At 41.6% G+C, this 16,945-nt stretch overlaps 1 protein-coding gene across 4 annotated transcripts in view; it reads right to left on the bottom strand.

The window, feature by feature from the left end:
- Window positions 1-11,063: 11,063 nt before the first annotated feature.
- SMAD4 (SMAD family member 4) overlaps window positions 11,064-16,945 on the bottom strand; it is a 57,188-nt gene continuing 51,306 nt past the window's right edge. For all 4 annotated transcript variants that reach the window (XM_089497399.1, XM_089497397.1, XM_089497400.1 and 1 more), the window contains 2 exons: window positions 16,274-16,412; window positions 11,064-12,329 (listed from right to left, as the gene is read on the bottom strand). In XM_089497399.1, coding sequence (XP_089353525.1) covers window positions 12,118-12,329; window positions 16,274-16,412 — 351 coding nt within the window. In that variant the 3' untranslated portion in view covers window positions 11,064-12,117. The remainder of the gene's footprint in view (window positions 12,330-16,273; window positions 16,413-16,945) is intronic.

The following is a 16,945-nucleotide window of genomic DNA, read 5'->3' on the forward strand; positions in this document are numbered from 1 at the left end:
ACGGGGCCTGCCATGATGATGCAAGCACAGTGCAGCATCCGCATATTTTGGTGCTGTGCTTGTGTCATCGACCAATAGCACACTGATGGCGTCCGCCATGGCGTCCCTCAGCAGCAAAAACGGGCACCTCCAGCCTGCCCTTCAGGGCATTCTCTTGAGCCCCACTGATTGTGTATTCCTGCATGGCAGCATGCTGTTGGAATGAATGGCCCTTTGGGGTCTCTGCCAACTCCATGATTCTAATCCTGAGGCAAAAATGGCACTACTACAGGCTGTTGTCCTGATCCTTCTCCCCACCCCAATGTAGTGGTTTGTGTGTTGGATTGACCTCAGAGATCAAGACTTGAATCCCTGCTCAGCCATGGAAATCTACTAGGTGACCTTGAACAAATCACATTCTCTCAGCTTCAGAGGAAGGCAAAGGCAAAGCCCTCTCTCAACCAATCTTATCAAGAAAACCTTGTGATAGTTTTGCCTTAGGGTATTTTGGAAACAACTTGAGGACACACAATAACAACCAGGAGTAAGTTTACATTGCCTGCCTAGAAAAAACCATGTTGCCCCATACATGTGGTCACATGAATTGCTACAGACGCTGTCATCACAAAATGCCTAGTAGTTCAGGTAGCAAAACACATGGCAGTCCAACGTCTTTGAAGGAAGGGAGCAGGAAGCCAAAGAAATGGTTTAAAGAGGCAACGGTGGGGAAAGAAAGAGGGGACAACTTGGGAAGTTGGTCAAGAGTCAAAGTGACTAATGGAAACTGAAGAATATTCCCCTAAATAAGAACTCTGTTCCCTCCAATAAAATTTTCCTTCAGTCCCTAAATTTCTAGCATTGCAGACATGAGACGTGGGAAATCGTTCACACAAGCAACACTTAGAATCATAGAATGATAGAGTTAGAAGGGACCGCAAGGGCCAGCCAGTCCAACCCCCTGCCATGCAGGAGATCTCAATCAAAGCATCCCCAACAGACATCCATCTAGCCTCTGTTTAAAGACCTCTAAGGAAGGAGACGCCAAACACTCCAAGGGACACACTCCAGTTTCTCCACATCCTTTTTAAATTGTGGTGCCCAGAACTGGACACAATATTCAAGGTGGATCCTGACCATAGCAGAATAGAGTGGCACTATTGCTTCCCTTGATCTAGATGCTATACTTTTATTGATGCAGCCTAAAATCGCATTGGCCTTTTTAGCTGCCACATCACACTGTTGACTCATGTTCAACTTGTGGTCTACTTGGACTCCTAGATCTCTTTCACACGTTGTTTCATTCATCCAGGTGTCCCCCATACTATATCTATGCATTTCATTTTTCCGCCCTAAGTGCAGTACCTTACATTTCTCCGTGTTGAATTTCATTTTGTTAGCTTTGGCCCAGATTTCTAGTCTATTCAAGTCGTTTTGAATTTTGATCCTGTCCTCTGGAGTATTAGCTATTCCTCCTAATTTGGTGTCATCTGCAAATTTGATAAGTATGCCCCCAATTCTGTCCTCCAAGTCATTGATAAAGATGTTGAATAGAACTGGGCCCAGGACAGAGCCCTGTGGGACCCCACTGGTCACTTCCCTCCAGGATGAAAAGGAACCATTGTTGAGCACCCTTTGGCTTCGGCCGGTCAACCAATTACTAATCCATGTAACAGTTACCTTTTCTAGCCCACATTTCACTCGCTTGTTTACAAGAATGTCATGGGGAACTTCTATTTGCAGTTTTCACATTCCCTGAGGTATGGTGCCTACCCCATTGTTTGGGATGCTTAAACTGTATTTCTAAATGCTTGACTGAAGGGCTTGCAATGCTAGAAATTTGAGGATTGAATGAAAATTTCATTGGGAGAGGAAGAATTCTTATTTGGGGGATATGCCAAATCTCTTACCTACATCTCTTGGTCAAAATAGTGGGATGACAAGTGAGGACTGAGACAGCAATGGACGGTGGGGACCTGGGCCAAGATCCTAGATCGTTTCAGAGTTGCGTAAATATGCACCAGTGGAGTTACACTACACAACACTATACTTAATACTCACATGGTGCAATGTATGTGCCTCAATTGTCAATGCACATGGCTGGCACCTGCAACACACAATAGCAATGAATAGAGGCAATGCACAGTCTGTTTTTTGTACTTTAATGTGTCACTGCATACACAACAGTCCTACATACACACCTCTGCTTACTTTGCTGTCAACTGGATATGATGGCTGCACATCATCCCGAAACAATCACGTCACAATAAAAAATAATAACATGATTTATGGCTGCATATGTCACTGACATTATATATAGGGACGAGGGGAGGGAGAAGTCAAGAAAAGTTAAAGGCAGGTAAGGAAGGCTGGATGCTTGGCAGGTCTGCATCTCTCAAGATCACACACACAAAAATGCCAAAAAACAAACTTTGATTTTCCCATTTATATAAGGGACACCATTTTACTGTGCCATTGTATATAATAATGAGGCCTGAGCATCTACGGATGTTGGCATTCATGGGTTGTCCCAGAACCATACCCCAGAAGATACCAAGGGCCCACCGTCCTAGTTGTGGCTTTACTTTTAATGCAGCCTTGTCACGTGGTAGGAAATACAGTTAAAAAAAACTAGTGTGAGGGAGCCAAACAACAATGGATGCAAGCTGCAGGAAAAGAGATTCCACCTCAACATTAGGAAGAACTTCCTGACAGTAAGGGCTGTTTGACATTGGAACAAATACCCTCGGAGTGTGGTGGAGTCTCCTTCTTTGGAGGTCTTTAAGCAGAGGCTGGATGGCCATCTGTCAGGGATGCTTTGACTGAGATTTTCTGCATGGCAGAATGGGATTGGACTGGATGGCCCTTGTGGTCTCTTCCAACACTATGATTCTATGATCTCCCAGACTTTCTACTAAGAAAGCATTCATATGTCACTGAGGCCTGTCACCAACAACTTCAAATGATACATTTCCAAAGGGATGGTTTAGTATTTTGTTTCGCAGAATGCAGAGCTCAGGTTTGCAAAGACCCCATACTTTGGCTTGGCTGCCATCAAGTAAGAAGAGTCAGAGGTGTAAAAATCTCAGTGAAAGGAAATGAAACTAAATTTGCTGTTTTGAGTCCAAGCAGATTAGTTTAACATTTGCAGCTCCACCCGCTAGAGTCTTAGTTGTCCTCCATTGTGTATCACCTCACTTGTTTCAACTCTGTTCTGTTTGCCCGACTGAAGCAGCAGGCCTGTTAGCCTGCAAATGCAGAAGCGACTGAGGTAATGAGGTGGATGGGAAAATGGAAAATGCCCTCCATGCTCACAATACATTAAGGTTTTGTCTGTGGGGTCAAGCAGGACTATTGCCGAATAAAGGCTTCTTTCTTCATTAGCAAAGGATGGCCCAGCATACATCCAGGGAGATATTTCTGCTCACAGATGGAGTTGCGAGGACACCTAGTGGCTCCTAGCATGGCATCACAGCTATTGCAGATGGGAAATTACCATAAAGGTTTAAAACTTTTGATGCGTCTGAGTCATTTTTTGGTTACAATATAAAGAATACCTGATTTTGTTGGCTATATTTCAGAGGAAGGAACTGGCAAAAGCACCTCTGAGTATTTCTTGACTAAGAAAATGCTATGAAATTCATGGGGTCACCGTCAGTCAACAGGCGACTTGAAGGCGCACACACACACACAACAGTGATGGAAATTGTATGGGTGGGTTGCATCTCCCAACATCCCTCACCATTAGCTATGCTGGCTATGGCTGCTGGGAGCTGCACTTCAACAACATCTGGAAACCAAACAGTTAATCAATTTTTAATTGGTATCCTGCCTTTCTGCCAACAAGGGATCCAAGGCAGTGTATTCCCCCATACTATATCTGTGCATTTGGTTTTTGTGACCTAAATGTACAAGTTTGCATTTGTCTTGGTTGAATTTCATTTTAATTTCAGCCCAGTTTTCTAATTTATTAAGGGCCTTTTGAATTCTGTTCCTATCTTCCAATGTGTTTGCTCCCAGTTTGGTATCATCTGCAAATATGATAAGGATTCCCTGCATCCCGTCATCTAAATCACAGATGAAAATACTGAAGTGTTGTCCCCAGGACAAAACCCAGTGGCTCTCCACTTGAGACCTCCTTCCAGTTTGAAGCAGTCACTGATGACAACTCTTTCCAACCATCTGATGGTGTTTCCATCTATTCCATATTTCATCAGTAATACTCCATAATTCATCAAAAATCCTGGAGGACCCTATAAAATGCTTTGCTGAAATCCAGTTAAATTACATCCACAGCATTCCTGCCATCTATTAAACTAGTGATTCAATAAAAAAAATAACTGTAAGGTTAGTTTGGCAGGATTTGTTCTTGACAAACCCATCCTTGCTCCTAATAAATACTGCATTGCCATTAAGATACTTGCAGACAGATTCCTGTATAATCCATGACCAACTCCTCTCTATTGGTTAGGATGAAGTCCAGGATTGCTGATCTGTATTCCTTCCTCCACCTTTTGGAAGAGGAAATTATCTGCAAGACACACCAGGAATTTGTTGGGGAGTTTATGCATAGCAGAGATAGTTTCCTGGCAGATATCAGGATAATGGAAGTCCCCCATAACTACCAGCTCTTGCTTCTTGGAGATATATATATATATATATATTTAGAAAAGCATCATCCACCATCTCATCTTGGTGGCCTGCAGTAAACTCCTAGCACAATGTTCTTTTTAAATTCCTTGTTTGATCACTCACATAGATTTCTACAGAAGTGAATTCGTCTTTGACATATAATGCTACTCCCCCATCTATTCTTTTTGAATAGATTGTATCCTTCTATTGTTATATCCCATCAATGGGAGTCATCCCACCAAGTCTCTGTTACACCTATAAAGTCATATTCACTTTCCTCCACTTGCTTTTCAAATTCTGTGCATTTGTGTATAGGCATTTACTACGGTGCTGTTCGTATCTTTTATTCTGTTGTAAGTTTTACTGTGACTTCTATTCTCTCTCACAGCTTCCCTAGTAAAATTCACATCTTTGCTTTGAGACAGATCTTTAAACTTATTATCTCCGACCCTCCAAGGGTGTAGTTTATAGCCCTCTTGATCAGATTCTCCAAAGACATTCATCCCAGTCTCCATGAGGTGTAGCCCTTCTGTAGCATGCAATCATTCCTATAGCAAGTGAAAATGATAGTCCCACAAGCTAAATGTCTCTCACTGATACCATCTGTATAGTCAGTCATTCACCAGCAATATCTTCCTGTCCCTGTGTAGTCCTCGTATCTTTCACTAGTAGAATTGGAAAGAATACCTCCTATACCTCTAAAGTCTTCACCTTGCTGCCCAGTGTTTTGTAGTCCAAGGAGATCTGCTCTAGGAAGTTCTTTGCAGTGTCACTGGTACCACCCAAATCAGAAGGGATGCTGCTTTGTGTTCTTGACTTTCCACGACTTGTCGTACGCACATCAGGAAGACAGACACTTCATGATTCATCTCATCTAACGTAAATAGTTCCCTCTATATGCCTGAGCAAGGAATCCCCTACCAGAATCTTTCTTTCCTTCTTAATGGAGCTAGTAGTTAGGTTGGTTCCTTCCCTGGCATGGTGTCTCTTGCTGATGGTCTCCTGTTTGCACTTCTTCACCACCATTATCCTCAAGATGTATGAAATAATTGCTTAGTTGGAGCAATTCCAAATCTCTTGCATATGGTCTGCTCATGTCAGTGACTGTGCTTCCTCAGTAATTTAAAGCCTTCATTTTCACTGGCAGTTTCTTCTTTGGTTCATGGAGGATCAACTCCCCTTCTGTTCTATCCAGGTAGCCCTTGTGTTCTCTGATGTGTTGAAGAGCAGCTGCAGTGTGTTCCCTTCCAAGAGATCCACCATTGCATTTGCTGCAAGTGTAGTCAGTGAGATTTTTCTGACAAGAAGGCAAACATCATTGTCATGCTTTGTTCCTATAAATCGGGTCCAGACTCTGACACAGTGAAGCAGAAGGACTGGGGGATGTGTCTGGTTCAGAATGTGATACAGACAGGGAAACAGAAGAACAGGGATATGTGCCAGTGCTAGAGACAGATAGTGGCACTCCCCAGCAGCCACAACACAGACATGGGACTCAATAATATCTACAGTAATGGAACACAGACAAGACAGAGAAGGTTTAAGACATTGGGAACATTTATATAGGTGATGCTCATTGATCAGGCAACAGCGACTCTTTTGGGAGATTGTGGCTAACAACTGACCATTCAGGAGGAAGCAACACTTTCGGCTCTTGATTCCTGGCTCATGTTTCCCAAGAACTTTGGCTAGTGTATCATAAACTGACCACACTACTGGACACTCTCTTGGTTTTCTTGCTGTACCCTACTGACTTGGACTGCCTGACCTCCGACAGGTAAGCCTCCATAAACAACTAGGTCTGCTACTGTCTTGTCTCTATTTTACCTAGTACTTTGTCCCTGGAGGACCTTCAAAACTGGATAATCGCACTGACATTGCAGCAGATGAGAGTCCTTCCTCCATTCCTAGTTATTCTCCCCCCCGCCCACCTGCCTTTTCAAACTGAAGTAATTCTTACTGATATGACTGTGCCTGCCACAAGGCACACTGTTGGCCCTTAGAGAGATTTACTAGCTGGAATAGTGTTAATGACTTATGCAGGGATAAGATGCACTATGTATGTAGAGAAGGTTTTGTGGACAATTTGCAATGGCTGTACCAGATGACAGCAGCACAGGCCAATTTGCACATGTGGGACCATTTTCAATGCAGTGGCACAGCACATTTGAGTAGCACATTTTCTCTATGTATAGCCTTTATGCGTTGCAACTGCACTGTCATTTGTCTGACACAGAGATTGATAATTTTATCTATATACGTAGTGTTACGTAATTAGTATAGAGCTTCCATAACAAAACTCACTGGTAAATATTTATGTACACTGAATTGATGTAGGATTTCTGCCATTATGTGGCAGAAGCTTTCATTCTTATGTGGCACAATAAATGCATTAAGTCTTTTATGCTTTAGTTCTATGCCAACTGGCCCTCTGAAATTAAAAATATTTACTTCTAACAGCATATGAGATAATGCTGTAAAGATGTGACATGCAGATGAGTTACCTCTTTAGAATTTAGAATTTGCACATTCATGAAAATCTTCAGCTATCCTTTCCTCTACTAAGTGAAGCTTAAAAAAATTGTAAACATTAGTACAAATGTCTGGGAATCTGAAAATCGGGGGCCCACACAGCCTGGATGAACACACAACTCCTAGAACTTCCTGGATTTCATCCCACTGAAAAAATCTTGCCAAAAGATTTGGCTAGCTCCCTCTCCATAGAAATTTTGCAAAACCAGAGTTCAAGTGAATTCCATCTTGGATGCATTAGTCTGGGGTACAGCAAGTCCTGCTGGTGAAAAACTGGCCCTTGAACATGATTTCATTCATCATTGCTGTAAATAAAAACACAGAATCAAAGTTGGAAGAGACCCCAAGGGCCACCCAGTCTGACCCCATTCTGCCATGCAGGAACCCCCAATCAAAGCATCCTTGACAGATGGCCATCCAGCCTCTGTTTAAAAACCTCCAAAGGAGGAGACTCCACCAAACTCTGAGGCAGTGTGTTCTATTATCAAACAGCCCTTACTGTCAGGAAGTGCTTCCTAATGTTTCGGTGGGATCTCTTTTCCTGTAGCTTGTATCCATTGTCCCGGGTCCTATTCTCTGGAGCAGCAGAAAACAAGCTTGCTCCATCCTCAATATGACAACCCTTCAAATGTCACCTCTTAAACATCTCTTCTTCAGGCTAAACATACCCAGCCCCCTAAGTCTCTCCCTATGATTCTGTAATTAATAGGGCATGGTTTCCAGACCCTTCACCATTTTAGTCATCCTCCTTTGGTCACTCTCCAACTTGTCAACATCCTTTTGGAATTGTGATGCCCAGAACTAGACACAGTATTCCAGGTGAGGCCTGACCAAAGCAGTATTACTTCCCTTGATCTACTAGGCACTATACTTCTACTGATGTAACCTAGAACTACACTGGCCTTTTTAGCTGCCACATCACACTGTTAATTCATGTTCAACATGTGGTGCATTAGGACTCCTAGATCCCTTTCACACATAGTCTCATCAAGCTATGTGTCCCCTATCCTTTATCTATGCATTTCATTTTTCTGGCCTAAGTGCAGTTTTTCTGTGTTGAAATTCATTTTGTTACCTAAAAGCTTTCTATTTATTGTCCAAATAGTTCTTAAACATACCAGGCTTACCTTGTACGAAAAGCATGTTATCAAAATCTATAGCAGGTGTTTCTTTTAATTACCAAACAGATAGGTTTAAGAACATTCCCCCACCTCCCCGCAATGTATCTTTCTTACCTATTTATCTTCATCTCAGTGCATCATTTTATTTTGAAGATAGGGCAATTCTGCTTAATAAAGGTTAGACCACCTGTTCTTTTATTCTACTTTGAAATAACACCACCACCTCTGGAGAAAAAATAAAAACCAAAACTGAAAGGCGGTTCACCCATACATACACACGTTACACACACACACACACACACACACGTTAGAACAAGAGCAAAAGACCTATTTCTAAACATTTCAGAGCTTGGAAGGTCCATGGCTCTGAGTGCATCACAAATCTGTACTTACAAGTATACTGACAGTCCTGTGAGCCAGATTAAACTTGATAATTCCAGCATTTGATTTTTAAAAGACTTTTATTGTCCAAAAGGTAGAACAAAGAGCAGACAGCAAAGCAAGGGGGAAAAAGAGGTATCCTAAGCAGGATTTTTAGCATGCCCAGACTAACAGCTACATAAATTATGCAAAACAGGCAAGTATGCAGATTTGCTTCATTCCTATAACTTGTACAGCGGTGAGGCATTCAACCTTTCTGGACACAATGCTGCATTTTTAATGATGGTATTCATGCAGTTCCCAAGGAGTAGGGAAACACTTGCTTGAGGCATCCTTCTCCAATCTCACACCTTCCAGATTTGCTAGACTGCATCTGCCATCATTTTCATTGCCACTGGCTCAGGGTGAAGAGAGATGGTAGTCCAATAGAGAAAGAGGGTGGTACACTGGAGAAGTTTGGTTTAAGAGAAAAAGAATCTGGGACTACTTGGATATATCCTTGGATCACTGAACAGTCATGGAGTGCAAGGCCACAGCAGTAGAGAACACAAACTGGTAAGGAAACAAAAAGCAGCACATATACTCCACAAAGACCTCTCATGGCTTATTGAAAGAAAGCTAGTGACTGGCATGTTGCACCCCTGAGGTTAGTCTAACCTAGGAAATCTTGATGCAAAAACATGGAGACTTCTTGAAGAATCCATTGTTCTCTACAAAGAGGCCTGCAACCTCACTGGAATGGAGGCATATTGGATTGCAAAAGAGGGGTCCCTGTTGCAATGCAAATGGACCTTAAATTTCCTGGACTTTGAAAATCTCCTTATTGCCACATGGCCAGGAGGACAAGGAGCCTGCTTGCACAAGATATCCTCCCCATCATAACAGCTTTACTAAGGACTGAAACAATATGCAGGCATCTGACTAACATCTCCAAGTGTTGGCCTCCTGTTTGGTTTGTAACATCTTGCCTGATGAAGAAGCCCATGGAGCTTTGAAAGCTTGCAACAGGTATATTGTGCATTTTGGTTGGCCTATAAAGGGATCGCTGATGGATTTTTGTTTGCATTTGTTAAATGGCCAACACAGCTGCCCCTGAATGTCTTCTAGGAAAACCTGTTCAACTGCTTTAACATTCAATGAGTCTTTTACTATTATCAGTGTTCTGAAAACACTCCAGAGCAACTTGGGATCCTATAGCATTCCCTTCTTGCACCGGAGCATGGTCATCAGGACTACAATGAAATCATAAATCTGCATTTGTCCAGCACCACCACTTCAGTACAAAACTGCAATAAGGGCAAAGAATCTCTCCTGGAGACATACATTGCCATACTTTGTGCTAAAAATGACCAGAGGCGGGAAGGATCTGCATTAAGGAAAAGGAATGCCAGGTACATGAAATTCCATTAGGGCTATAACCTAATTAAACAAACCTTTCATCAATTACCTAGATTGGTTTTTAACTATGGCCTGTTACAGACAGCCAAAATAAAGCTGCTTCGAGTCACAGTGGAGGTATGGTGTTTCAATGATGCATGCGTCCTAAGAGTCCAGAAGTCGCACCAAAGCCACGCTCCAGCCCTAAGGCCCTAAGGACTGGAGCGTGGCTTTAGTGTGGCATCTGGACTCATAGGACGCATGCATCATTGAAAAACCATACCTCCACTGTGACTCAAAGCAGCTTTATTTTGGCTGTCTGTAACAGGCCTAAGTGTTCTATTTAATGCATGTATTTGCACAGGAAAAGGTGAAGATCTGAAGAGACTTGGTCACAGCAGAGACCTTCTTGAAAAGGAATTCCTTCCTGTGTAAAAAGTGAGGAATGCCTTTACTAATGGAAATGGAAGCCACCACTTACAATTTAAGTAATGTAGGTGGTGGCTTCCATTTACACTTACAAAAACAAAAACAAAAATGATATTTAAAAAATATGTTGTCTGCTTAATCAGGCACTTGTTTAGTTGGTAAAAAGCTTTTGAATAATTTGAGTTCCCCAAGTCAACTGGATAAGGAAAAAAAGAAGACGTAAATACAGGCAGAAGGCTAGGGTACCAGGTGCTGTGTGAAGCTTATTGTCCAGCCTCCCTGTCCTGTACACATATAGGTTGCAGGCATTGACTTTAGCTGCCATGTTTATATTTTGGCACCACAAAAAATAAAGACTGAGAACATCACTAATACACAGAATCTATGAGAAAAACCCCTTGTTTACTGCACTGTTTTCAGGAGCAAAGTGAAGCTTGAAAACTGATTTTACTACAGCTCCCAGAACCCACCAGCCAATAGTCACTGGGTGATTATGGGATTTATAGCCCTCAAAAGTAGCTTTTCCAAGCCCTGAAGGTAACTTGACTGACAAGACTAGATAGATTCAAAGTGTAGAAAAATACTCAATAAAACAAGCATTTAAGTATCTCACAGTTTTGAGAATTTTTCCAATATTTTATTAACTAGAGAAAGCATAATATTGCATCTGTCATACAGCCAATACATTTCCAACTTCTACTTGAAATTCTCTATACAAAGTCAATGCAAATAGATAAGATTGTTGATGGGATAAAGAGCTTAAAATAACCAAGAGGTATAAAAACAAGTTTGCCATCTTGCCCTGAGTAGAAATTTCAAACGATAAAAAACTGGGTTCTCAGTGATGCAACCATAAACATGATTATGAAGTTTGAAGATGGCACTCCAAGTTCAATAAAACACACATTCATGCTCTCTCAACTGCACACATTTTAACAGGCTCTTTACTGTAGTTAAAAATCAGATGGGAATAGTGATGAAAATATGTTCCTCTCATTAGACACTGGTTATATAATTTGGCTGGCAATTCTTCTTGTTGAATATTTAATGTTCCACTTGAATTTAGTACCAGCTTTGAAGCCCATCCACTTTTAGTGTATTTTAAAAGAACATGTGTACATAAATATTTTACATACAAGAGTCTCCCTATGAGAGATGCTCCAGTGCCATAGTAAAGCAAAGCATTAAAATCCTCCCTTTAGAATAATCAACATGATTTTGCTCATTTGGGGTGGATTCAAGGACAGCCTGAAGAACTGCATAAGTAGAGCCCCATTTCTAGGCTCCCTGAAATGCATAGGATTATTTAAGGTGGCAGTAATCATGCCACAGTGAGAATTTGGAGGGGGCTCCATTGAGCCAAGTGAAATTCCCAAAGAACAGGTAGGCCTAGCAGCAATCACACCAAGACCACATTAAAAAGCTGGCTGGTTGATGCCAGCCTCCCACAACCTCAAAAGCAAAGTCTGAAGGTGGGAGGTCTTTGTTCAAACTTACTATAAGTTCAGATTCTTTCTGCTGAGAGCAAGGTGGCAAAGACATTTTCTCTTTAAAACCTGGTTAAGAGATTAAGCAGAATGGAAGTAAAATATATCTTCCAGTAATAAACAAAATGGTATTTTACAATCCACCATCCTCACTCTAGAAGAGCTAAGAGCAGCAAGGGGTCTCAGTCTAGCGGCTGGGGGTCTGCAATAGGCATGGTATGGAGTACTTCATCTAGGAGCTGGAGAGCACGATGCAGGTGAATCTCAATCCAACATGGTGTCTCTTTAATGCTCTGCCTTGGGTAATCAGGTCCCCAGCCTTTGACAAAACTCATCCTCAGGATGCACAAGCGGCGAAGGTCATCTACACCAATTCCAGCAGCTGCTGACAAGCCTAAAAACAAGAGAGAACAGCATTATGTACTGTTTTTAGCTGTACATTTCAGAAACTCATTTCCTGGCATCAAACCAGCATTGAACAGCTTGTGTGGTCTACCTTCAGTGCTTGCCATTAACACTTCTAGATTACTGCAAATATTTTTAAATGTCTTTGCCAAATCAGCCGTGTGCATCCTTATCATTCCCTGTTTTCCTGGCTGTGGGAGAGCTGTGTAACAAATGTGTAATGGTACCTACTGTCTCGTGGTAAGCCTTGAGGTCAGGGCATTGTGCTCCAGATGTTCTTGGGACAGCAACTAGCCCTACCTAGTACAGCCAACAACACAGGATGCTGAGAGCTGTAGTTAGCAACATTTGGAGGCCTGTACAAGTCCTCTTCCAGCTATAATTTGCATAGCCTGATGTATACACAAGTCTCACATTCAGGGAATATTTCAACAAAAATTCCTAGCGCACCATTCTTCAGATCTCTCCTCAGAGTTTGACAAGAGGTCCTAATGATGCTTACTAACCCCTGCTTCTGCCCCGTAGAGCTATTTTAAAGCTGATTTTTTTTTTGGTCAGAAAATTTAATTCACATAAACACAGCAGGAAGTAACAGCTGCTTCAGTGGAATTGCAACGTCTGATTTCCTGCTTAGTAGTATTCAAAGAATTTCTGAAGTATTGCTGCACCCTCTCAATTCCAATGGGGAAAGAATTTTGTAAATGCTTTCACACCCAGAACTCCTGCCAATTTTACAAGAGCCTGTCATATTGAAAGGGGGCAAAACAAACTCCCATAAAAATGAGATGTAATGTCTTAGTCCAAATAGCACAAAAAATCATGGCCGACTAGGACTCAGCTTGGTCCTTGAATTCACAAATTAGGCAAGAAATAGATGGTCAAAACAAGATGGTTTCCAGTCAGCTTTCAGGCAGGGTATTTAGACAACACATGCCTTGAAAATGGCTGGAAAGTACACCCAAGCCGCACTACAGGGAGAAAAGCCAGACTAAAAAAGAGCTTGATTTTTCCACTTCTTCCCAGAAAGTGTACACCTTCACAAGTACATATAAATGAACCAATGCTGGGGCTGCTCTAAAGGGTCACTCTTTCCAAACCCTAACACTAATTTAAATGAAAGCGCATTTAAAAGGAACAGAGCTGCCATAACCAAGTGGTGAGGGTGGCCATGCTCATAAGTGTAACTGTGTTACCTCTCATGGAGATGAGCACAACATACACAAAACAGATAGCCACAAAGGGGGCATGAGGTGAAAGGGGGTGTGTGAAAGAGGGCACGATTGTACCTTGTCAGCATCTACATGGGCACACCTCTGCTCCGATGCTCGTCTCAGTGAAGCGCTGCACACGCGAATGTGTGCAGATTCACAGGGACAGCCATCCAATGATATCATAGAATCATAGAGTTGGAAGAGACCACAAGGGCCATCCAGTCCAACCCCCTGCCATGCAAGAAATCTCAATCAAAGCATCCCCGACAGATGGCCATCCAGCCTGTTTAAAGACCTCTAAGGAAAGAGACTCCACCACACTCCAAGGGAGTGTGTTCCACTGTCGAACAGCCCTTACTGTCAGGAAGTTCCTCCTAATGTTGAGGTGGAATCTCTTTTCCTGGAACTTGCATCCATTGTTCCAGGTCCTGTTCTCTGGAGCAGCAGAAAACAAGCTTGCTCCCTCCTCAATATGACATTCCTTCAAATGTTTAAACAGGGCTATCCTATCACCTCTTAAGCTTCTCTTCGCCAGGCTAAACATCCCCACTTCCCTAAGTTGTTCCTCATAGGACATGGTTTCCAGGCCCTTCACCATTTGGACATGCTCATTTCTCAACATCCTTTTTGAATTGTGGTGCCCAGAATGGGACACAGTATTCCAGGTGGGGCCTGACCAAAGCAGAATAGAGTGGCACTATTACTTCCCTTGACCTAGACACTATACTTTTATTGATGCAATCCAAAATTGCATTGGCCTTTTTAGCTGCCGCATCGCACTGTTGACTCATATTGAACTTGTGGTCTACTCAGACTCCTAGATCCCTGGCAGTCATTGGCAGTTCACTCCTGAAAAGGTGTGCAGGGATAGTGAGGGGAACAGTTTAAAAAAGGTACCCAGCACCACAGCCTGAAACCGCACTGTGTGGTCAAGACATGTGCATTCTAGTCGTGTTGGGAGTAGGCGGTGCGGTTAGTGGGTTTTCATGCGGCTTTGGAAAAGGCAGCTTCAAGCCACTTTTTCTGCCCATCTGTTTCACCCCTTGTTTAGTCATCATCTGACAACTGGGTTTGTACACCATGGTTTCTGCAGTATCTGAAGAGACAACAGTTGTGAACTCTTGCTTTGATTCCAACATTACACCCAGAGATAATAATGCTGAGCAAAAAACAACAGCAGATAAGCAACTATTAAATCATGGTGTGCTTAGAGATGTAAGATTTCTAGAAATTCTGAAACTAAGGGGAAAATATCTCCTCCTTTGTCCCACCAAAAAGCAGGAGAGGGAGTATGTAATATCTGCAGGTTTCTTGGCACCCTTTACAATTCTAAAATTAGTTATTTTAGCAACATAAATATAATATGTACAACTTATATAACTTGATGTGCTCATTACATTACTGTGTCTGCTAAATATAAATGAAAAGTATATGGTAGGTTATACAGACAATGGGTACAAATTTATTAACGGAATGATTTTTTTAATTCATTCATTCACTGAAGAGATTTATATACTGCTCAACTGGCAGTTGACAAATCATCTTGGAGTGGCTTCTAGGTCTCTTTCATCAACAAAATCAGATTTTTACAAACAAATCAACTGACATTTTATCATAATGTTAACTAATGTTATTTATGGAGCTACAAGGGGCAGAACCCCAAAGAAACTATCTCTTTATGCATTTTATGAGATTCTAGCAAAAAAGTTAAAATGTTGAGAACAGAAGATACACTCCACACTGTAACACCAAGGAAGTCACTATGCATTGAACTAGCTGACATGCCTTATTCCTGCTGGCTTGAGCTGGTAGAGACAACAGGATAAATTTGCTTCTTCTTCTTTTAATTTGCAAGCAAGAGAGGGAAATTATTTATACTAGCTCTGTAGCTGATATAAAATTCCCCATGAGCACACCCCATTGATTTGGTATGCTGTGTGAAATGAGCCCTGCATCTTCTCTCGTTTTCATCATTGTGTTTGTTTTGCCCCTTTTCAACATGGCATGTTTTTATAAAGTTGATTTCGTGTCAAGGTCCTTTTCTCCACAGGCACTTGAAATGGGGAGTCTAAAGTTGGGTCTCTTTCCCAAGGTCAGAGATCCAAAGTCTTTGTCCCCTTCCCAGAGGGGGAGATCTAACCTACTCTACTATTGCCCCTGGAATATTCTCACAGGGATCACAAGTTCTTTCACTGGTCTTCTCTGAATGACTTACTTCTACAAAACAGCTACAGAAAAGAAAAGATCAAGTTTCGGTTAACAGTTATTCTGCTACATCCATTTATTTTCTGACCTACCACAAAAAGTGCTTTTGCTACTTTTGATTTTTATTTTTTATCATTTGCATTGATTCCTAGAAAATGAAGATTTGTCTGATTATCCTCTCTATGGATATCATGTTCTTTATCATGCTGAAGGAGAACATTCTATAACCTTTTTATTTGCATAAAATTTCATTTTATTTTCAGTCTTATTTTGTAAGGTAGGAAAATTCTTGGGGGCAGGGATGAAAGAAACCTCACACTGTCTTGGCCTTTCATGTCTCTCAGTATCTAAGTTCAAATCAGCTCTTAAGTTAGCACAAGTCTTGGTTTGGCATGTTGTTTGAGCTGAGCAGACATGGCACACTGCATTGTTTATTATCATGTCACTGCCAAAAGGGAATTTATTTTTTAAAAAGGAGTTGGAACCAGGCAGTACACAGGTGCTCTGTGCCACTTACTGATAGCTGGCGCAATTCCCCCTACAGATCCAGGCCCGGGGATGTTTCCTGCAACTGCAGCAGCCTGAGCAGCAGCTGCAGCCTGTGCTGTGGCAGCCTGCTGTTGCATCTGACGGTGACACTGACGCAAATCAAACACCTTAAAACAAAACAATAATTATTGTAGATTTTAATATGCAAATCAAAATCCATTAAGATTAGAACAAATGAAACCATATCTGTATGATGTAAGATGTTGTTGACTGTACAAACCATAAAATATAAGAAGGCCGAGCATATTCTGAGTGAGAACTCAATCAAGCAGTGCCCATTTAAAAGCCATACAGTGATTGTAAGTGCAATGAGCAGGAAATGTTTGCTGTCTCTACTCTATATGAAGCCAAGAAATACTATTTGTTTACCTATACTTGTGAGCAGCTGTGAAGGTGTGTGTAATGCAAGTGGTTGTCCTACTTATATTTTTATTGAGTGAGTGAGTGAATTTATACCCTGCCTTCTCCTGGAATAGGATCTTCTATGCAAACTAGGCTAGGGGTAACTAAATTAACAGGACTTTATTCTGAGTAAACATGCATATGATTATATAGGACATGTGTGTATATGCAAATAAAATATACTGTCACTATAATGTCTCATTTAAACAATTACTGTATTTTCTGGCATATAAGACTA

This window comes from Sceloporus occidentalis, unplaced genomic scaffold, assembly GCF_023333645.1.
Source record: "Sceloporus occidentalis isolate IW3139 unplaced genomic scaffold, rSceOcc1.0.p SCAF_1, whole genome shotgun sequence".
NCBI classification, from domain to species: domain Eukaryota; kingdom Metazoa; phylum Chordata; class Lepidosauria; order Squamata; family Phrynosomatidae; genus Sceloporus; species Sceloporus occidentalis.